This window comes from Dunckerocampus dactyliophorus, chromosome 11 (genome assembly GCF_027744805.1).
Source record: "Dunckerocampus dactyliophorus isolate RoL2022-P2 chromosome 11, RoL_Ddac_1.1, whole genome shotgun sequence".
In the NCBI taxonomy this organism is placed as follows: Eukaryota; Metazoa; Chordata; class Actinopteri; order Syngnathiformes; family Syngnathidae; genus Dunckerocampus; species Dunckerocampus dactyliophorus.
In genome coordinates, this window is record NC_072829.1 from 31,189,043 (window position 1) to 31,212,664 (window position 23,622).

General features: G+C 44.3%; 1 protein-coding gene across 2 annotated transcripts in view; it reads left to right on the top strand.

Annotated features, from left to right (window-relative positions):
• The window catches only part of slc36a1 (solute carrier family 36 member 1), a 44,681-nt gene extending 29,070 nt beyond the window's left edge, over positions 1-15,611 (top strand). Inside the window, exon 12 of one of the 2 annotated variants that reach the window (XM_054791846.1) lies at positions 13,505-15,611. In XM_054791846.1, coding sequence (XP_054647821.1) covers positions 13,505-13,779 — 275 coding nt within the window. In that variant the 3' untranslated portion in view covers positions 13,780-15,611. Of the gene's footprint in view, positions 1-1,514; positions 11,456-13,504 lie in introns of those variants that run through there. The other variant, XM_054791847.1, reaches the window with a different exon arrangement.
• The last annotated feature ends 8,011 nt before the right edge of the window (positions 15,612-23,622 follow it).

Below are 23,622 nucleotides of genomic sequence, written 5' to 3' on the forward strand. Positions count from 1 at the left end.
ACAACTGAACACAAAATGCGGTTTTTAATTTTTATTATTAAGGGAGAAACAAAATCCAAAGCTACATGGCCCTGTGTGAAAAAGTGCCCCTATTAAAACATAACTTAACTGAGATTAATTTAGATCTATCAGTTTGGAAAATGTTGCAAAGCCATTTCTAAAGCTTTGGGACTCCAGCCAACCACAGTGAGAGCCATGATCCACAAATGGCCCAAACATGGAACTGTGGTGAACCTTCCCAGGAGTGGCCGGCCAACCAAAGTGACCCCAAGAGCGCAGCGAGGACTCATCCAAGAGCTCACAAAAGTAACGCTGCATTTCAGAAAAAGAACATCATATCAACAGTAAAATATGGTGGTGGTAGTGTGATGGTCTAGGGCTGGACAATGATCCAAAACACACCAGCAAGTCCACCTCTGATTGGCTGAAGACTTTGGAGTGGCCTGGTCCAAGTCCTGACCTGAATCCTATTGAGATGCTGTGGCATGACCTTCAAAAGGAAAAGCCTCCAATGTGGCTGAATGACAACAATTCTGCTAAATTCCTCCATAGCGCTGAAAGAGACTCATTGCAAGTTATCACAAACGCTTGATTGCAGTTGTTGCTGCTAAGGGGGGCCCAATCAGTTATTAGCTTTAGGGGGCAATCACTTTTTCACACAGGGACATGTAGCTTTGGATGTTTTTTTTGTCCCTTAATAATGTTCCATGTTTCATTTCAAAAGTGCATAAAGTGTTGAGTCATGTTGTCATTGACTAGTATTTACATTTGTTTGGTGATGTGAAACATTGAAGTGTGAAAAACATGCAAAAAAGAAGAAATCAGGAAGGGGGCAAACACTTTTTCACACCCCAGTATGTCCTGAGCGTACATGGCTTTAGAATGATACAGTACTGTTATACAACACGTGATATAGTAGACCTTGTAAGATTGCAATGAAGTGTTTATATATTGTCTTATGTGTGTATGAAGTCTCTCTTGAAGCCTCACCTGATCATTGCTGAGAACAGGCGGCACGAAAGGTCATGTCCGTGCAATAAATGAGATTTTCCTGTACGTGGTATGAAGGCACAAGTCTTTATATTTGAAGGGCAGCCTCTGGCTCCCGAACATCCAAAGCGCAGTCCGCTGTGTGTGTGAGCCGAGCTAAAAGCAGCGCGACCCAGGAAGCTGCATTCGGCCAGGTGATGCTTGTCTTCATCTTGGACATCTTTCTGGGCGGGAAGGTCAACCTCCTCCTCCCAGCTCCAGTCCTTGTCTTCTGTGATGATATTGATGTGTTGTATTTGCATTGAACAATCACACATTTGAAACATAAAGGCTGCCCTATAAACGCAAGACCATTGGGACGTTTGATTGTGGCTTGGAGATATTTTCCTTTTGACACACCACCTCTGCACGCAATCAACTGTGGACGCTTTCCAGGTCCTGCACTGCGTGACAACAAGATTGAGCATGTTTCTCTGCTACTGTCATTTTGAATATGCTAATACCACACTGTCTTCCTTTGACAGTACATCATGTCAAGACTGTGACAGAACCGGCAGATGGATAAGTTGAATGAAAATTGAAATGTTCCTCTTCAGACAGTACGCACTCCGTAGAGGAAGAAAGCTTATTTCAATCACATTTTATCTGCGACTTTCTGAATTGTGAAATACATTATTTATGACATGTGATCCTGCGCCATACCTTAAAAAACAGCAAAGACGAATAAATGAAATATGGTCCAGTAGACTGTCATGAATGGAAGTGTTCTTTCTGTTTATTCCGTGATGCCTCTTTTGGAAGGCTCTTATGGGCAAACAGATTAGTGGGACGTAAAGGACGCTCGTCCTCATTTCCCCAGTCATGTTCAGTGTGGATATGAAGTGTCCTCCAGTGGCCTCTCTGCAGCGTGTTACTGGAGCTTTGTCCTCCTCTTCAATGTACTTTTTTCAGTTGAATGTGCTTGTTGTGTGACATAGAACATGTCTAATCATATCGATAGGCTCACAAATAAGCTCCTCACACTTGGCCTGTCTCCCTCCCTCTGTAACTGGGTGTTTAACTTTCTAACAGGCAGGCCCCAGTCAGTCAGAGTCCACAATCGCACATCCAGCTCAAGAATTGTGAGCACTGGGACCCCACAGGGGTGTGTGCTGAGTCCGCTCCTCTACACGCTCTTCACCTACGATTGCGTGTCCTCCCAGAACAACACCAGCATCATTAAATTTGCAGATGACATTACAGTCATCGGCCTGATCACAGGTGGTGTTGAAACATCATACAGAAGAGAGGTGGCGGACCTCATAGCTTGGTGTCGTGATAACAATCTCCTTCTCAATACAGATAAGACTAAAGAGATGATCATCGACCCAAGAACAAGGGAAAAGAAGCCGCATAGACCCCTGTTTATTGATGAGACTGAGGTGGAGAGGGTGTTATTTATTTGTATTATTTATTGTATTAATGTCTCTTCTGTTTTTGTTGCTTAATTTATTGGTATATATGTTTATGTGTTTATGTTTCTTATGTTCTTATTCTTTCTTGTGTTTTCTTTTTTTTGTTGGGAGAATGAACAGAATAAGATTTTCATTGCATAGTATAACTGCTGTTTTACCATGCACATGACAATAAAACTCTCTTGAATCTTTAGGTGCTCCATGAGCGATAGCCTGTCGCAGGCCGAACTAAAAAGAATCGAGAGCTCCGAAAATTATCACTTTTTATTGTCCCACTGGGGGGAAATTCTCAGTGATGACACACTGGGACATTGGTGTCCTTCTCAAGGATACGTTGACTGTAATGACAAGGGGCAGGGCATCAAAGCTCTGTCACGACACCTCCTGTATAAATGATGGTAGACAAATTGTCTTTACATATCCTTGCTGTCCAATGAAAACCGAGTTTGTCACATGAAGGTTTTTTTGTTTATTACCCAAGGATGTCAATACTTGTTCATTATTAAAGATGGAAGGAAAGGATCGCTGGGAGTGGATCACGAAGCAATCCAGGAACATATATAAGTTGTTCTGGAGTGTAAGTCGCAGGACCCACCAACCTGTGAACCAAGTGTCAGAAAATACGGCATATAACTTGTTAGCATATGTACACATGTTGCTTTACAAAATATCAGAGTGGCAGAGTTGCATCTTTTCATTTTTCACTACAGTATGTGGGAAACGCTTGGACACCCCTGCTTTATGTAACACACAAATAAATGTAGGTTGTAGATTAACCAGTGACTTATTGCTAATGATCAAAGTAAGTGTATAGTTTGATCTTGTGGACATTTTTGCTGGTGAGATGAATAAAGAATGGCTTATTGTCAGAGGTTATGTTGTTGCTGTATTGTTCCTGTGTGTGTCTTAAAAGCAGCTGTTCATAACGATGGGAAAGCAATTAGTGTCCTGATCTATGTCGTGATTGTGGTCGATTGTTGATGATTTTCTTCAGTCAGACTGCATGGATAAAATGAATGATGGTCAGGTTTTTTCTTCACTGTGTTGCGAGTGAACAAAATGAACGTACGTACGTATTTGATGGGCGGCCGACGAAGATGAAAACATGGCGTAATTTGACATTAAAAGAATTTATTGGTTGTTTTGCCATGCGCGCAGTAAAAGCAGGAGACTTGTTTTGTCAAAAAGTTGGCATAAAGTGGACTTGCATGGTTGTCTTCAGAACAGCGCTGATATCAGTCCTGGCATCTGAGCAGCCATCATGTGGTCGCATCGTGTCCGACTCTTGTCCAAGAGCATGATTGCTGACAAAGAACATGTCGTATTTAGTCCAATTGCTGTCAAGTGTCCATGAATAACCAAATCCTCACCAAAAGCCAACATTGATGCTTTCAGCGGCAGCCAGCAATTTTCTGACATTTTTGTTTTTGGTTTTTCCATCCACTGAATGCCAGCTCCACATATTCCAGCAGATGACAGGGCTGCTAAAAAGCTTTTGTGATAACATTTTTTTTTTTTAGAAATGCTTCATGGGTTGATTGGCAGTTCAATATACTGAGCTGTCAATTATAGTCTTGCGTATGAAAGTCTCCTTTTGCTTCTGACCTTCCAACTAAACACTCAGGCCACTAGAAGCATTGGCAGAATGATAAAATTGCTATTTTCTTCCTATGTCGCCATAGTGTTTGTGAAAGTCGAGATTGGACTGAAAAATGCTGCTTCGGTTCCACTCTGGTATCAATTCCAGCATCTGGTGTACTTTGTACTGTGTACTGTAAACCTGTTAGACAGCAACAATGGCTTTCAACAATCGAGGAAGAATTGAGTCTCTAGTGTGAAACTTGACACTCGCATTTCAGCTTTCCATTATTGGCTTTCACACACCCGCCTCTGGTACGCCTGTGATGCTATACCTCGGAAGCTGGCACATTTGTTGTGGATTTCCACTGCCTGTTCTGTGTCGAACAGCAAAGATTCCCAACGTTAATTGGCGCCGTGAAAGGGGCTGATGTTTGCATAAGCATTGTCGACAGTAGGGTTGTGAAGGATAAACCGATGCGACCTGATATACAGTTTGACAAGCAAGAGATATGGCTGCATCGGTAGCAGCCTCCTGGATGGAGAACAATCAACCATAAATCCTTCGATGAATGGATTGTAGACACAAGACTAGCATCCGCTTGAGTCTCTTAGACAACGCGAGAGCCTGGGCTGCCGGCGTAACGATTGTCGCTCATGCTCCATAGCTTAGCATGACTGAAGACCAGAATGGATGTAAATAAGCACAGCACCAACATTACAGCCATCTAATTGAGCTAATTTATGATGTATTGTGTAAAACTAAGACAGGAACAACATCAAATGAAAAGCAGTAAATGAATACAGACCCACCATCCACCAGTACCAGCCTGGACTTGTTTTTCAGAGAGGTTGTGTAGTGAACAAATATGCACATGAGAGAGAAGATTATATGTCGCTGTTTGCTAGCATGAATTAACTTGAGGTTGTGCTCAAATCCAACAAACAAAAATGCACATGAGCACTCATTAAGGTCATCAAATCTTCCCTTTATGAATTTCCACATAGTACCAGCATTTGGAAGCAAATATGAGGTGTAAAAAAAAGGAAAAATACAGTAGAGTGGTTAACATCCGCCCTGGTTAGCGCGTTTTTTGGTTAATATCCAACATTTTTGCAAACATTTTGCCTTGGCTTGCATTTGCCCGCTTGTTCAGCATCTAAAATTCCCTCCAGTTTGTTTACGCCGCCATCTTGGATCATGCCCCAAAGACGAAATCTTGTGACACTTGCACGTGATTGCGTAATGCGTTGTGGGCCACGGGCGGCATTTCAGGACAACAGTAGAGAGATACACAACTTAATAAACACATGGTCCGCACAAAAGAGAAAGGATGGACCGTACCGAGACAAGGGTGCAAACCTCTCAATTTTATGGCTTAAGGGGAGGACCGTGGTCATTTCAGAGGTATGTAAATGTGATGGGAGTGGCTCCGTCATCGGCTGCGTGCACACACATCCATGCTTACACATCTACTCTGGTTCCCGTGTAACAGTCTATCGACCCGGCGGAGCATGGCGGGTGATCATTCATCTGCAATTTCCAGCAGCTGATCTTCTTCAAGCACGGACTGGGTTGGCTCACCTGGTTGGTTCACATATGGGTGATGAGTCCATTTCAAAGCTGACTTCAGGGTGTTTTGTGTTTGGGAAGAAGTGCTGGAGCTCTTTTAAAAGCAGAGACAGTTGTTTGTGCACGGCTCTCCAATGACATTAGTTTGTTTACTCATTTTAACGAGCTTGTAGGCTTATTTTGTATACTATATCACAAGTGTTTTGACATGTGCAGGGGCACAGGCGGATGCATCCCATTTTCAAAATAAAACTTTTTTGGTTGTCTATAATGGCTGGCCTGACCTTTGCACATAACTGCTCTAGATAATACAAACAATGTTCCTGACGTTGGATTGTGTGTACAAATGATTGCGTTTCCACTCTAATCTGATGCGAAGTTTTCCATCTTTTCCAGGAATCTTGATTACTCGCTCCGTCGACTGCGTTCTGTTTTTCCCAAGGTGTGTGTCAATTATTTCAAAATCCTCGTTTCAAAAGAGATTTATATGGATTTATTCATGAAAGCAGACAAAACAAGTGGCAAACATCTTTATCATCCTTCTGCTCGCAGCCATACAGTATAATTTGGAGCAATCATAAGCCACAATTGTGTTTGCATCACGAGGTAAACAGTCCTCTGTTCTTGACATGCTGATCTTTTTGCGACCGGGACATGTGTTTGCGCAACATTGTTCGTCCTTTCTGCTGGTGCTCGTTATGATGGCGTATGAAATGTTGGCAGCTGTTCCTGGCGAGATAGCAGTTATTAGCTGTGTTATATGCTCCATCTGCACGCGCTGCTAAAACTACCATATGGACAGCCATGTTCTCATTTTTACTCAACATGTCATTTGAGCTCTTGGTCTCTTCTGATGGGCGCTTCTGTTTTCCAATTTGGTGTATTTGTACTGATGAGAGTGTAATAATGTGTTCACACGCCCAAGGTATATGTCATTTCCCAATGTCAATATCCCTGCTTTGGATCTTTGGATTTACCCCCATCGCTTATAAATAATAATCCTATTATTTCAAAAGTCTTAGGAGTCACATTGGTAGATCTCATTCCTATTTTATCTTTATCTGCATATGAAAGAGGCCCGTGTGGTGTAAATCCAGCCTCTAATTGTCTTCTCCCAGTGTGTCCTCGGTTGGGTAATCAGTGGTAGAAGTGTTTCATGTGAGCAATCATTGTAGCAAGAAAGCGGTTCTAACAACCCTGACGGTACAGCAAGACACGTGGAAATAATGTTGAAGGATTCAATCTGAAGCCTCGTGAGCTTCCTAGAGTGTTGAGGCAATCACTTTGTGACAAAAACTTCACTCGCTCTGAGAACCAGCGCCTACGTTGCCTGAAAGGGATTGAATGAAATGAAATAAGCAAACATCTCAGTGCAAATTGATTCTGCTCCGTGAACAAACTGGTTGAATTAATCCTCACATACACCCGCAGGGAGAAGTTGTAATGACTTGTGCTGTTATCATAGCTTTGCCCCTTCAAACAACCGTTGGACACGATGAATTGAACAGCGGTGTACCTTCTTGGTGCCGCTCACCTTACACTTTTTTGATTGCATATTAACAAATATAATTGTTGCAAACAGTGTGTATATGCGTTTGTAGCTCTGAAGTTTGATGTGGATTCCTTGACTTCCTTGGGCAGGAAGTCTCTGGAAAAAATGTGACTCACCAATTTCTTGCTTAGAGTTCATATAGTGAGTCTGGGTAATTACACACATGTTCAGGGCCATGTGCTAAAGTTTGAAAGAAATCACACTGTTTTTATTATTCTTCATTGTCTTGTTCTGCTTTAACGAAACTTCCACTGGTGTTTCTGTCGTTTGTCATGGGAGATGCAGAAGCAGAGTTGAAGGAGGGCTTTCTGAATATAAGTGAGCTCATTCAATACCAAAGACATAATTATACCTTTTTTTTAAACGTTCGCTCCCAAGGACGTATTTGTACGATTTTTACGTTTTTTTGCACGAGAGGCAAAAAGAGGTGATGATGCAAGTGTACAATAAGAGAGGTGACTTTTCAAGCAGATTTAAGCCATAAAAAGTGCATTTGATAAGAGCATGGATCTTTTGCATGTATCAAAACATGCGACAGCAAGGAGGAAGTCAGAGCGTGCAGAAGGTTACGCATTGTAGGGAAATTTTAACGAATGCGCACGCACACACGTGTGCACACACACAGTTTAGTTCCAAATGTGAAAATTGTAAATAGTTGATGTGTTATGTTTGTAAATAAATTGTTATTTTGATGTTTTTTGTGTTATGTTGGTATAGTTGTTTAGATATTTCATCTGTCACAAAAGCAACAAATATTTGTGTCAAAGTGAAAGTTATGTTTAAAATGTGCCTTTTCACAAAAAGCTGCTTTTTTCCCTTCTAGCTGGGAACTGATATTTTCCTGAAACTTACCTATGTTCTACTGCTGATTACTGAAGAATGGAAAAGGTACAAACAAAGTTGTTTTTTTTCTGATGAAAGACAAGAGTCTAGTCTTTGTTTTGGTAGGTTCAGGTTTATACTGTATCGCCATACAACACAATATTCAGTGTGCCTTGAAAGATCAGTCAAAATGGTTTAAAATGGCCACTACTGGAGGGGTTGAATTTTGAAAAATGTCTGCGATTGAAGAGTTAATAGACAACCCATCCATGCATCTTCCCATAAAGGTTGGGTGGCGGGGGCAGCAGCCTAAGCAGGGAAGCCCAAACTTCCCTCTCGTCCAGCTCCACCAAGGTGTTCCCAGGCCAGATGAGAGACATAGGGGTATCCACACGGAAAACTTTTCCGGTGAAAACTCAAAGTATTTTATTGTTTCAGCCTCTCAACCACACGGGAACGGCACTGTGGGTGAAACGGTATATTTGGAAAACGGTTTCCAGAGTGGGAAAATCTGAAAACAGCCGCTTCCGTGTAGACAGGCAATACGAGAACGATGACGTCACCGACCCACCGCCGCCTCGTCACTGTCACGTGACCAGAAGTACGCTTCATGACAAGCTAACATAATATCTGAATATTTCGACGGACATGACTCACCTCAGTCGACAGTCTCCTGATATTTTGTTGTCTTCTACTGCATCATGACTCCCAGAAGTAATTCCACTTCTCATAAGTCTAATGTGCCTTGGAAAGCTGAAGACGACTGATGCGCATGCGTTCTTTCTTCTATGGTGTGGAGTGCCACATGGTTCCGTCTGCGTGCCTGTTCACAGCGCCACACGTAGGCGTGTCTTGTGTATTACATAGTTTTCACTCAGTGATGTCTTCCCACAGTGATGTGAATGATAGATGCCACCGGCGAGGCTCGGTAGTGGTGTTGCCCATCAGGGGGTAGAACCAGGGCTGTTGAGCCAACTCGGCCCTGCATGCGAGGCTCGCTGGGAGACGGGGAGATGGAGGAAGAAGTGTTGATCGTCATGCTAAAAAAGGAATAGTTTGTATCGCTGGAACCTTGTTGAGCCATATTTTCTCAACGTGTTTATACAAAGGAAGGGATTTAAAGTCTGGGATATCTTTGATTAAATATGACAGAGGAGCATTGAATCCTTTGGCTTCCATGTTTGCTGCTCTGCTGCAGCTGACATGAGGAAGAGCTAACAGCCGAATGCATTTTACTTTCCTTTCCACAAACTAGTTTCTTCCACTTGCTGCTGAGCTGGCTTCATGCTGAGCGTGTGCACCCCAGGCTAGCTAGCATTAGCATACGTAGACGGTGGTTGGGCATCTACAGGGAAGCAGGAATTATGCAGCCCACCCTCACCGCCACCCCCCACTGCCCATTACTAATGAGCTACCGTCTGCTGTGAGGCTGTTCAGCTCACCTTGGGTGTGCCCGATGAAAGCTGATCCCCGAGTGACCGAGCGACCTGGGAAGCGAAGAAGATAGACCGGCTCTGAATAGAACGTGCTTGACTAAAAACCTCCTCAACAATCTTTGATCCCACCTAAGAAGGTCCCCTGCTGATGACTGCAGCTTTTTCTCCATAGAGGAAATTGACACCACCTGCCTGAGGACCCCCCCATAGTGAACTTGAAAGTAATGGTTTCATTGTTGAAGGCACTTCCTTGTCTCTGAGGCTGTCCTTTATTGTTCCCTCACTTGTGGTGTGTTGATGCTAACAGGTTAGTTTTACTTTAAGATGTCAGCGATTTAATAAATCCATTTTATTGTGTTAAGACATGTCTGAGAGCCAGACGCACTCAACAGGCCTACAGGCTCCCGAGCCATAGGTTCCCTACCCCTTCCAGCCCTTGGTTACCAGTAATTGAAGGCTGCAGGAGATCAGGTGTGCAGATGTTTCTGTGGGAGAATGAATGAGTCTTTTGTCAAGACGCTGTGGCGCTGCTGAATGAGTCATCCTCTACGCTGAGCACAGTCATCTCAATGGGATTTACTAAATATCACAGCAGATCAAGTGTTTTCAGAAATCTTTGACGAGACCTTTAATTACGGCCGCTAGGCACGTAAGTGAAGACATGCTGCCTTTTCCACACTTGACACCTTTAACCTTGCAATAATCTAACTTGCCTCATCTCCCATTTAGGTAAGTGTTTTGTGTGTGTGTGTGTGTGCGTGTGTGTGCACGCGCGCGCGTGCGTGCGTGCGTGTGTGCGTGTTCTCAGCCCACCAACCAAACAACAAAATACTTGGGTATTTCTTGACTTTGTTGTTCTTTTGACATTTAATGTGCCACGAGTTAATATGCAAATTATGCTTTTCTTGCTGGTGATATTTCAAGTCCTTGGTGCGGTTCTATCCCAGGCATATTTGAACCCATTCATCTTCTGCTTTTCCAGCCTATTGCCCAGCTAAAAAAGGTGTGTTTTGGCAGGGAAATTGATTTCAAGTGGTTTAAATGTTTGTGATGATGAGCACATTCTGGCTTGTAGGACCGCCACTCATTGGAAATTGGCTGTGCAGTGGCAGTTGTAAGGTGGTGGGAGTAGTGGTCCAGCACCCCCCTGGCGTTTATACGGGCGCATCTTGCTTTTGAGTAATGGTGGTCTATAAAACACCTGTAAAACAACCTGACTTTTTGACTTGGCAGCAGATTGTGGCTGCTGTTGATCTTTGTCATCATTTTGTCAGCCATGTGTGGCCCATTGAATGATGTTCCCCCAGGAGCAATGAAACGGTTTTAAAGCAAAGTCTTTTATAAAAACACAGCAAACAAAGTTTAACTGGGACGTAAAGTGACAGAAATGAATGTCATCCAAGAGTTGGACATTCAAATCGCCATCCGTGCTTTGATGGCTGATTTCGGGGGTGTTACAGCACATGGATTCATAATCGGATTTTTTGGGTTCGGCACAGAGGTGGATTGATTTCCCTTTCACACATTAAAAGTAAGGGACGTTTAGCATGGAAGTGGCGGGATCCTTGTTGCCAAATTAGCGCTTATGTTAAGCGAGTATTCAGACCCCTCCTGTTATGTCTGAAAAAAGCAACTCTTCTGGTCTTGTTGGACACTAACTGGACTAACAGCAAAGAATGTAGCGCTCTTCTCAACGAGCAGCGGGTGCCAATATCAACACCTGATTTTGCTGTGAAAACTTTGACAATCATCTGATCCACACGTGAAGTAGACCGGGGGTGTCCAAAGGTTTTTCCCATGAGGGCCACATAGTGAATATATTTAATAAAGAAAATCTTACAACTTTTATTTTGTTTTGTTTATTTCTCATAAAATTCAGACTTTAAAAAAGTCATTTCTTATGTTTTAGCTTTATGCTACTAAAATGGCATACTTTTCGTCATATTACAAGTTTATTCTCATAATCTTATATACTAGAACTATTTCAACACTTTTCTTGTAAATTTTCTTCTTATAATTCTGACTTTATTCCCATAATATTTTTACTTTATTCTCGTAACATTCAAACTTTGTTTTTCTTATAATATTTCAACCTAAGAAGAAAAGATCTTTTTTATTTAATATTTCAACTCTATGCTACTAAAACAATGTCATTTTTTCCTCATCATTTTACAACATTATTCTTGTAAAATTATGACCTTTTCTTGCTAAATTACAATTTTTTCTGTATTAATATTTTATTTTTATTTTTGTAAAATTCTATTTCTATTTTTATTTATTTATTTATTTTATTTTTTTGTGAAATTATACTGTTACAATAGAATAAAACCGCTGCGTGCCACAAACGGGCCCTGGGCTGCACTTTGGACACACCTGTTCTAACATGAAAGCACAAATTGCTCTTCTCAACGAGCAGTGGGTGCTCATTTTGTCACCTGATTTTGATGTGCATGCAGCTGTGAAAACATGCTTTTAATGACAACCTTCTGATGCAAGCATGAAGTAGGAAGTAAGAAGTGTGTTCTGTGGTGGAGATTTAAAAAAAAAAAACATGTTACAAAACATTTTCACTGCACACTTAGCTGGAGAGATCCAAATCGTCAACTTAAAAGCTTGTCATTTTTACACAACGTGGTGCGGCCATTAGCGTGTTGCTCTTCTCCAGCGTCCTCTGAGGGCACGTCTTTCCTAGCGTGAAGATGGCAGCAAATTGGAGAGTTTTCTCTTTGTTTCTGCGGATCAAAGGTTGTTGCGCCGCCAAATTAGTGTGCTTGTGCTGTTCTGCTGCAGCCGTTTGAAGACGCTTGATGATCCGCGCCTGGGCCTGGCCCCGGGGGGAACACGGCCCGGCCTTTTTAGCCGCACTCTTGTGCTTTTGACTTGAAAGCTCAGCACTCTGCTTAGGTAGGCCCCGCCCCCTCCGTCCCCGCTCCCCATGAGCTCTTTCCACGGCCGTGCCCGCCTCCTTTGACGGCTGGGAAAGCTTTAAACGTACTTTGAAGAGCAGCCTTTGACAGCCGAAGTGACAGGTTTACTCCCGAGTGCGCACTTGTCACTTGAAAGTCGACCTTGGCGTTGGCCCGGAGGTTAATTTGACACGCCATTGATTATGTTCAAAGGCTCTTTTGTCAGCCTCTGGTAATGGCCGTCACACGTACGCACTGAATAAGAACACACAACTTGTCTCGTCTCCTCAACGCACAGAAAACGCTAATAGACCAAGACAGCCAGTGTGTGTGTGCTCTCCAAGTATGGCACACACACACACACACACACACACACACACACAGGCGATGGTGAGCACGGTCCCTGGCAGCTGAAGCAGTTACTGTATGTTGAAATTTAGACGATGGAATACTTCCGTCAGTGCACTTCAGTAAGTAAGTATGTTGACAGTGTAGTGCTGTCCCAAATCTGTTACTGTCACACTTACACACTTACAGTTAGCAGAAGGGAAGGGGCTCACTCCAGTGGTTGCAATTCACCATTAAAAAGGAGAGAAGAAGATTAAGTGTGCAACAACAGTAATGGAGTTGGGACGGCACCACACTGTCAAAAGTTGTGCACTCAGGAATTAAGTACTCAGTGTACGTAGGAAGTGTACTGGCAGACGTGTGCCCTTGGAGACGAGGGCTGTGTGCAGGTGTGCACTTGTGTACTTTCACTTACTCTCTTGATTTCATGAGTTTGCACTTGCGTACTTACACTTTGTCTTTTGAGTGCATAAGTGTGCACTTGTGTACTTACAATTTGTCTTTTAAGTGCATCTGTGTGCACTTGTGTATTTACACTCTGTCTTTTGAGTGCATAAGGGTGCACTTGTGTCCTTACATTCAGTATTTTTAGTGCTTCAGTTTGTGCACTTGCATACTTACACTTTGTCTTTTGAGTGTATAAGTGTTCACTTGTGTACCTAGACTTAGTATTTGGAGAGCATAAGTGTGAACTTGAGTACTTTGCTTTCATTTGGTCTACCAGTGTTGTTCTAAAACTCTTGTAATGTGCGTGAAAAGCAAAAATGTTCCATTTCCCAAATACCAAGTCTCAAGAAATACTAGCCGGTGTTTGATGGTCGTATTCTTTCTGTGTCCTCAACCAGGCGCTCTGGCCATCCTCGTACCGGAGTTGGACCTGGTGATCTCGCTGGTGGGCTCGGTCAGCAGCAGCTTCCTGGCGCTCATCTTCCCGCCCATCCTGCAGATCCTGGCGCTCCACACCGAGGGTCTGTCTCCGCCGGTGCTGGCCAAGAACTTCATCATCAGCCTGGTGGGTCTGGTGGGCTTCGTGGCGGGGACCTACATCGCCGTGGAGCAGATCATCGCCCGCAACGCTATCAAACGCGAGGAGACGCTTGGCACTTTGGCGTTCCGGTGAGGATGCGGCACGCCGCCCGCCTGGCAGGACCAATCACCTTCTTTAGATCGGTGGACACGTGATGAGAGCGTGGTGTTTTTATTGTGGGCGTGGCCATCGTGTGTCTGTTGTCCTTCAGGTAGGTGGTCGCTTCCTTGTACCGCCTCTTGGTGGCGTCGTCTCTCATTATGTTGAACTTTTAGGGGTCCAACTACCTCAACAGCTCATCTGTTTTGCTGACATGCATCTTGGGACTTTTAACCTTCAGCCCTAGATATACTTTTTTATGCCCCCACCTTTCAGTTGCACTCTAACTTTATGCCTTACACAGTAAGACAACGTGGTATACGCTTACTTACCTGTATGGTTATGCTAACACCAACCTGCTCCTAGCAGCCATGTGCAGGTCCACAACAACATTCTGTGGCTGTCTCAGTTGGTGCACGCACTGCATCAGTCTTCACACTGACAAGTACGCTACATGGGGAGGGACACTTACCACCCTCAATAGTCTGCAGCAGAAGGGGAGGGGCTAACTCCAGTGTTTGCAATTCACAATTAAAAAGGAGAGAAAAAGAACTACACACTCTCTGTCGCTCGGTTCACGCGCTTGCGTACTCACACTGAGTGTACTTAAGTGGCTGGAGTGCATGGGTGCGTTCACACTGAGAAGCATGGCAAAATGCGTCCATTGTTGCCCGCAAAGCACATGAAATGGTGAGTGCACTGTGACGGACACTTAACACTCTCAATAGTCGCCATCTTGGCTACGTAGCTGAAGGGGAGGGGCTAACTTGACTGGTTGCAAGTTGCCATTAAAAAGGAGAGAAGACGTCAGTGTACAACAACAGTAGTGGATTTGGGACAGTGCTACGCTTTCAGAAACTACGGCTATGTTCACACTGCAGGTCAACTCTGATGTTTTTGCTCATATGTGACCTGTATGTGATTTTTTTTCAGGTCAGTGTGAGCATCACACCTGCGACTCGGGCCTGCTTCGTATGCGAGCGGTCAGGTGGCATATATCCCACCTGTCATGCCCAGACTTTGATAAAGGTACTCACCCATGTAGGCAAAAGCTCTTCTTGGTATCCGAAAATCATTTTGTCAAAGTGTCAGTGAAGCGGCGCACGCTTCCTACCGCACACACGCTCCGCGGGACAGCGAATTCTCCACAAACTCAAATTAGCCCAAAGTCTTGCCCTGTTTCTTCTTAATCTGCTGTGCGGGATCATTTGCCCTGACGTTTACTTCCGTAACCACGCGGAAATGCGTGTGATGCGCGTCACCTCCCGGACGCCTTGCGTTCACGTTGACACGTCACATTTGTTTGGAAATATGAAGGACCATAACAAATACCTGATTTTAACCAAAAATCCCAATTGGGCACCGTAGCCTGCAGCCTATAATTACGCAATGTAAACAGCCTGCAGACATATTCCACTGGAGACGAGACCTTACACACTTGTCTGTTGCCCGCTGCAAAGGAATTTGTACTAAACCATTGTGGAATATTGTATTCCCCAAATGCAAAACCAACTGCCAGCTTGTATTTCTCTATTGAAACATTAGCATCATGACAGAGAAGTGTTGTCGTTTTATGTAATAGAACACACACAAGCATGACACTGCTTTCTAAAAAGACATTTCTGTCAAGCAAAACACTGAACCCTGTCCTTGTTGGCGTGGATGGACGACCTGCAGAAGAACGTCACAGTCCATGAATCACATTTGCAACATGTTGCTGTTAAACTGTAATGTTTTGTAGTAATGTAAGTAATGTTTTTGTAATTTCATAAAGTGTTTCCATTCCAGTTTGGTGTGCACTCATTCCCTGCTTGTAATAAAAAGCACTGAAGACAAAAATAATGCGTGTCTTTTCTTAACTCATTCAATCCCAGACACCCCCTTCAGTACCTTTGGCCTTTTTACACCATTTGGACTCATCTTTCAAGGCACCCAGAATATTGTGTTGTGTGGTTGTGGAAACATGGAACCTACCAAAAGACACATTAGACTCTCATCTTTCATCAGAAGCAACAAGTTAGTTTCTACCTTTTTGTGTTCTTTAGTAACCAGCAATAGAACGTAGGTACGTTTAGGAAAATATCAGTTCCTGACTAAAAAAGTGTGTGTGCGCGTGAGTGTGCATGTGTGTGCATTAAGGTTTACCTTCTGCACGCTACACTGGTCCGCGCCGTCCCACGTCGTCCTCGCTGTAGTGTGTTTCTTTCATCTCTGCTGAGCTCTTATCAGATGCATTTCTGCCCCCTGGTGGTCGTTGGTTTGGCTTCAAATTGCTCTGAAGGAGTTGCCATCACCTCTTTAAGCCTCTCAAAACAACGTAAAAGACGTCGTTGGGCTTGTAAACATGTTTTTGGTATTGAATGAGTTGAGATCTTCATTTGAACAATCCCCAGCTTATTTATTATTTCTGCTTCTCTTCAACCTCTTTGTTGGCCTCCAACATCAACTGGAAGGAGTAGAAGACGTCCACACATCAGTCACCTCTGCCCTCAGCAGCACTCCAAAGTGTTCTTGCAGTAAAAAGACATTTTCCCTTGAAGAATGCTGATCATGATGATCTCCATGGCACAGAAGAGCAAACGCGGCATCTGGAATGAGCTCCTTTCATTTGGCCCTGAAAGGACCCCCTTGAGGTGCTAAATGGTGACAATTTGAGGAAGCTCACGCCGCACCTTAACACTCGCCTCGTAGAGAGAAATGATGGCTGGAGCGCCTCCGACACGACCTTCTTCCGCGTGGACGCGTGCACGTCGCCTTTTCACGCACCTCATCTCATTTTCACAGCAGCTTTTCATTTGCGCTTCGTCCTTTTTTTTTGACTAAAATGTCTTCTCGTTGAAGTTGCACTTGAGTCGTCCACACCGAAGGACGGACGCAACACAGCCGACATCCGCCAACTCTGGTGTGGAGACAAAGTGTGTTTTGGAGCAGATGAATGGATGGACGGTGCAGAAGACTACGGGGGTTACGTTCTTGAAGTCCTGGCCGAGCCAACCTTGGGAGCACTCCTGCTCCTTCTCCTCCTTGGACGAAGAATGCAGCAGGAGGCTGGAGGAGGAGTTCTTTTTTTTTGTCACGGCTGTGGAATACCAGAACATGTGGGAAGCGACCTTTGGGACCATTTTGTCTTTCCTGACCGGGCCGTTGTTGGCAGGTTGCGTTCTTACAGGTGTGGACTCGAGTCACATGACTTGGACTTGAATCACCATTTTGATGACTTTGTACACGACTTGGCAATATCATCAAAGACCTGCAACTTTGACATCAGTGACTCGGGACCTGACTCGGTCTGGTGACTTGAAAATACTTAGATTTTCAGTGCCGTGTTTGGGACGGAAGCTGGAGCGGAACGCTTGAGAGCGGCTGTTGGAGGGAATATGACTTTGAATTTGTGCAGCAAAGACACGCTCAAGACTTTTGGTCAGGACGGGGAGGTTGGATGCGGGCCGGACATTTGCAGGGTGTCACAATCTGCACCAGGCGTTTTGGGTGTTGGGCTGAAGGCTGCCAGCTTGACAGACTGCTGAACGGAGCCGGTGGTAAAATGGGTGTTTGAATACACAGCAGGTGCCCTGCCATTGGCTGGCGACCAGTACCCCGCCTCTCACCCAAAGTCAGCTGGGATAGGCTCCAGCATACCCCCGCGCCCTTGGTGAGCATAGCATAGCATAGGCAGCGTAGAAAATGGAAGGATGTGAAACATTTAAGTGTGACGCGCATGCAAAAAATGAAGACATCAGGGAGGGGCAAACACGGCACCCAATTTCCTTATTGGCGTCTTTGCCACGCGTGCCAGCATGCATGACATGTATGCTCCTTCTGTTCAAGACGTTCTCCATGAAGGTCGTCTCCTGATCTTTGGGGGGGGGGGGGGTGAATATGTGACAAACAGCTTAGCTTTGGAGTACCCCCCCCACATTCTGTACAAGTCAGACAACTTTACTGACTTGTGTCCTTGTGTGCAGGTGTTCATGAAGCGTACCTGTCATTCTTCTCAGAGCACTTAGAAAAGGGAGCGCATAAAAGTGGTGGCGCGGTGGCACATGCTGTACGTGGGACTTGTGTTGGCACCTACGGTGTTTGGAAGTGATGAGCCACTTGTGGCGTATGAGATGAAAATATATTAAAAAATAAATCATATTTTCAGTAAAACCTGCAGACTTGTGTGAATGTTGAATCATGAACGTGTGAATTCATTTTGGGTGCAGTAAGGGAACGAAATGCAAAACAGAAAAGGGGCTTGGACATCTTTGAAGTCACAGTGAACTCTCTTTATTAGCTTCTCGTGTGGCGACATGACAAAACATTCAGAAGGAACATTCTCCAGGGCGATGTGCAAAAAGGTCATGTGACAACCAACATGCGGCTTGACGGCGCTCCTCCGACGCAGCAAACAGCGAGCTGGCATGTGTCTTCAACTCCCAATGACACCCCCTCACCGCTCTCCTGCCGCCACGAGGCCACGCCTCCAGCACCCCCTGAACCCCACCCCTCTTCTTTTCTCACCTTTCGAGGCTCGTCAGGAACATGAGGTCATTTGAAGGTGACAAGACAAAGCCGATGCTCTCATCAACTCGTCGCAAAGTGCAAAAGTTGTCGGATGGTTTTGGAAATGAAAAGACACAATTAGCAGCGGCTGTGCTCATCAAACATAACAACAATCATCGTAATAACAACAACAAGCGTAACAACAACAACAATCATAAGATCGAGTGGGTTGCGACGTAACCTTTGAAACCAGGACGGGATGATGACAGCTTCATATTTACGGCAGCCTGAAGGCGGACTCACACTAGGCCGACCACGCCACGCCCCAGCCCGCTTCACTCCTAAAGTGCAGCACGGTTGGCGAGTGTGCGCACATGAACACACTCCCCCTCCTTCGGCGCCATCGGTAGAGTTGGAACGAGCCCTAATTTTCCAGAAATTTGCTCTCATTTTTTCAAAAGATTTTCTAATTTTTATTTTGAAAATGTCCCTCATTTTTCTAAAATGTCTCTCAAAAAATGTCTTTGATTAAAATCCACCTCATTGTACATAAGAATGATCTTATGTTCTGCTTTTCTCTGGAAAATTTCTCCATTTTGCAGAGATTTCCTTCATTTTCCATTTTTGTCTCATCTGTCAAGTCGTGTCATTAATAAATGCGTGTCGTTAATGACAGCCGCCATGAAAGGAATAATCACAATCATTCCAAATAAGACTGGAAATAATCCACAATGTCGGGAAGTTGCAGTAAAAGAGCGGCGTAGAAGCGCCAGGCGGAGTAAAGGGGGGGTAGCGGTGATGGTGGGGGTGACTTAGTGTGAGTACGCCCTTGACAGAACGAAGCGGGTCAGGCTTTGTGCAAAAGTTTCTTGTGAAACGGCGTCGTCATCGCCGGCACAGAAGACATGAAAGACATTCAACACTCGGCGTCCTTCAGCCGCCACAAAATCATTCAGCGTTTTCTCATGAAGAAAGCTTGCATCACATTCTTGATGATTTCTTTCTAAACCATTTCTCTGACTGAGACTTGCTGTCTGGACAAGGTACTTCCTGTCTGACAGCTGAGTTCTTCTCTCCACCAATCACACGTTCCATTTGAGGCTTTTGTTTTCCTGAAGTGAATTTCTTATTACATTTTTTTGACGTTTGGTTTTCTTTGTTCTTTTTGAGCTGCGATGTCATTGATGCAGTGGAACCCGTTGAAGTCCCACACGGGACGCTCGGTTGTCCCACACCAGGACAGAAAGACAAGAAGACACGGAGACAAAGAAACCGCTGTCAGGCTCTACAACACCTGCACCACCTGAACCATGTTGTAGTCACTATGCTTTCTTTACACTGTTCTCTTTACTTGTCTTGCTGCTGTAACAAGTAAATTTCCCCGCTGTGGGATAAATAAAGTACATACATACATACATACATACAAACATACAAACAAATTCGTACGGAACACAGTCATGTGGTCACGTGTGTGTGTGTGCGATCATCAGATTCAATTAGCGACCCGCCAGCAGGAGGAGGTGCGGACCCCCCTTCCACTTGACTCCTGGTCTCCCAGGGTGGTCACGGGGGGGGGCAGTAATGCGTTGTGTGCTCCTGCAGAAGGATGATTGACAGCTTGCACCAGTCTTGTGTCTTTTTGACTTGTGACATGCAGAGCGCCCCCCGTGGGTGCCCTGTTGCTCTGCACCCCCACAAAGACGTCTTTGGGGCTCTCTGAGGACGCTTCTTGCTCGTTCTTCAAGCGTCGCGTACAGACTTCAGTGGCCCGCGCTACGCTAGGCTACGCTACGCTGAGCCGCGCTAAGCCCACTCCCTCGGAGACGCGGTGGGTTGGAACGCTTTGACCTTCAGCAGCAAGGACAACTCTCAAGGCTTGAGTGTGTTTGCAAAAGACGCCAAGCTGCGGCTCGGAATGCTAATGCTGCTTCTCCGCCAACGTTTGACCACACTTTGGAAAGCTGGAGAAGAGTTGGACTAATCCGGGGGGGGGGCGTGAGTCCGTGCAGACCTGCCAACACGTGTGAACATGTGGGAGCCAGCAAGCGGTTTGACTCCTCGATTCACTGCTCTGCGTTTCCATCGAGTCTGTACGCTACGCATCGATACTGTACGTTCATGTCGCTTTCTCAGTGGTATCTCAAATCAGGGGGGACGCAAAAACATTTCTGTCCCCCGGTGGGGGCATGACAGAAAATAATTGAGAAGCTCTTGACTAATCGTCGCACGAGGACGCGTTAAAAGACGGGACCGACTTTAAAGATGCTTTCCTTTGGGGGCTCACATCAACCCCGACGGCTCCTGACGGATTACTGATGAAAGTCCTTCAGCCAGAAAATGTTTCCCTCGTTGGGCAAAAAATGTCCTCATTTTTGATGCACTTACCTAATTTACCAAAAAATTCCCCTAATTTTCCCAAAAACATTCCTTACTTTTTTTTTTATCCCTAAATTTAAAATGTCCTCATTTTCTGGACATGTTTCCCCATTGCCCAGAAAGTGCAGTTTTTATTTCACAAATTTTCCAGAAAACTTTCTAGAAAATTTCCCACAAAATGTCCCTTATGTTTGGGAAAATTCCCTCGTCATTGTGCAAAGAAATCCTTCATTTTCGGAATATTTCCTCCTTTGGGGGAAATGACTTCATTTATTAGGACACTTCCCTCATTTTCCAACAAAAATCCTTATTTTTTTAAAAAATGTTCTCTCATTGTCCAGAAAAGGCCCTCATTTTTGGGGAAATTTCTAGTTTTCCAGAAACTCATTCAAATGTCCCTTATTTTTGGGGGGGAAATCCCAACTTGATTAAAAAATGTCCCTCAGAGTTTTCCAGAAATGTTCTAAAATGTTCCTTTATTTTTTGGAAAATTCACTCATTTTCCAAAAAACATTCTGAAACATGTCCCTAATTTGAATGAATTGAATAATTTATATAATAATATAATTATTATTATATATTGTTATAATTATAATAATTTGTGTCCCACCAGGGGGCATTCAGAAGCAGAAGCAGCAAATTGTGTGACAAAAAGTTGCAAACTGGAATGAGAAGTTCCTTCACGCTGCGTTTGAAAGCCATCAAACCAAAGAGGAGGAAGACAGCAGCAAAAAGAACCGTGTGAGTGATGATATCATCACCGAAAAAGGACATGTTGAGCCCTTTAAGACGAACGTCTGTGTAGGCTCTCAGTCGTACAGGAGTTGTCCATCGAGGAAAAGGCTTCTTGAGACGTCATCTGTACTTCTGTGTAGAAGGTGTCGGACGTTTCGCTCCTCATCCGAAGAGCTTCGTCAGCAAACTAATAAGTGCTGGTAGCTTAGGCCTTAAATACAGTAAGAGTGGGCGGAATTGGTGTGCCAACACCCTCCTCCTATTGGTTCGTTACACTAAGCCTGGGCGGAGCAGTGGTATAATCCTATCCTGTTATTCACACCTACGATAAAAGGGAAGTGTCGCTCCCTGAATTGGGTATGAACGACTCTGATACTGGCTTGTTAGCATCTATTGTTCTGGCTCGGCCCTGCCTTCACCTCATTTGCAAGACTAAGAGCTGTGGGTTTTGGTCTCAGTAACCTGCTGAACACAGGGTCCAAATTAAACCTCAAACCACCATTCCGATTCAATGATGGGTTCTGTTGTTTGACAAAAATAGCTTCCTTAACTCCTCTTTCAAACCATCTGTTTTCTTTGGCCAAAATCTTAACCTCGCTGTCCTGAAAAGAGTGATTGGTAGCTTTCAGGTGTAGATGTACTGCTGATTGAGGACCACTAGCATTGTCCCTGCGATGTTGATAAAGCCTTTTTTGGAGCATTTGCTTAGTTTCCCCAATGTAGTGCTCTTTGCATTCCTCATCTTTACAGTGGATGGAATAGACCACATTGCTCTGTTTCTGGTTTGGAGCCTTGTCTTTAGGATGCACTAATTTTTGTCTCAGGGTATTTACTGGTTTGAAATAGGTAGGAATTTTGTGTTGCCATAAGATCCTCTGGAGTTTTTCGGAGACCCCCGCTACATAAGGGACTACCACTCCTCTCCTTTTTGCTTCTGTGGGCTTTTGGGTTTCTTTCCCTACTCTCTTCTTTTGACATTTGTTAAAAGCCCACCGTGGGTACCCACAGGTTGAGAGCGCTCTCTGGACATGTTGTGTCTCCTTTTTCTTTCCCTCAGCACTAGTTGGTATTTGTTCCGCTCTATGTTGGAGGGTCCTAATAACCCCTAGTTTATGTTGTAGTGGATGGTTTGATTCAAAAAGCAGGTATTGGTCAGTGTGTGTGGCCTTTCTAAAGACCTCTGTAAGTAGCTGTCTGTCCTTTCCTATAATTACCTTGCAGTCTAAGAAGGCTAGTTGGTTTTCTTTAGTGTCCTCGCGAGTAAATTTGATATTGGTGTCCACCGCATTGATGTGATCTGTGAAAGACTGAATTTCTTGTTTTTTGATTATGACAAAGGTGTCATCCACGTATCTAAACCAGTGCCTTGGTTTTGTCCCTGAGAAGGATGTGAGAGCCTGTTTCTCCATCTCTTCCATGTACAGATTCGCCACTATGGGTGAGACTGGTGAGCCCATAGCACAACCATGAATTTGTCTGTAGAATTTCCCTCTAAATTCCAACATAGAGCGGAACAAATACCAACTAGTGCTGAGGGAAAGGAAAAAGGAGACACAACATGTCCAGAGAGCGCTCTCAACCTGTGGGTACCCACGGTGGGCTTTTAACAAATGTCAAAAGAAGAGAGTAGGGAAAGAAACCCAAAAGCCCACAGAAGCAAAAAGGAGAGGAGTCGTAGTCCCTTATGTAGCGGGGGTCTCCGAAAAACTCCAGAGGATCTTATGGCAACACAAAATTCCTACCTATTTCAAACCAGTAAATACCCTGAGACAAAAATTTGTGCATCCTAAAGACAAGGCTCCAAACCAGAAACAGAGCAATGTGGTCTATTCCATCCACTGTAAAGATGAGGAATGCAAAGAGCACTACATTGGGGAAACTAAGCAAATGCTCCAAAAAAGGCTTTATCAACATCGCAGGGACAATGCTAGTGGTCCTCAATCAGCAGTACATCTACACCTGAAAGCTACCAATCACTCTTTTCAGGACAGCGAGGTTAAGATTTTGGCCAAAGAAAACAGATGGTTTGAAAGAGGAGTTAAGGAAGCTATTTTTGTCAAACAACAGAACCCATCATTGAATCGGAATGGTGGTTTGAGGTTTAATTTGGACCCTGTGTTCAGCAGGTTACTGAGACCAAAACCCACAGCTCTTAGTCTTGCAAATGAGGTGAAGGCAGGGCCGAGCCAGAACAATAGATGCTAACAAGCCAGTATCAGAGTCGTTCATACCCAATTC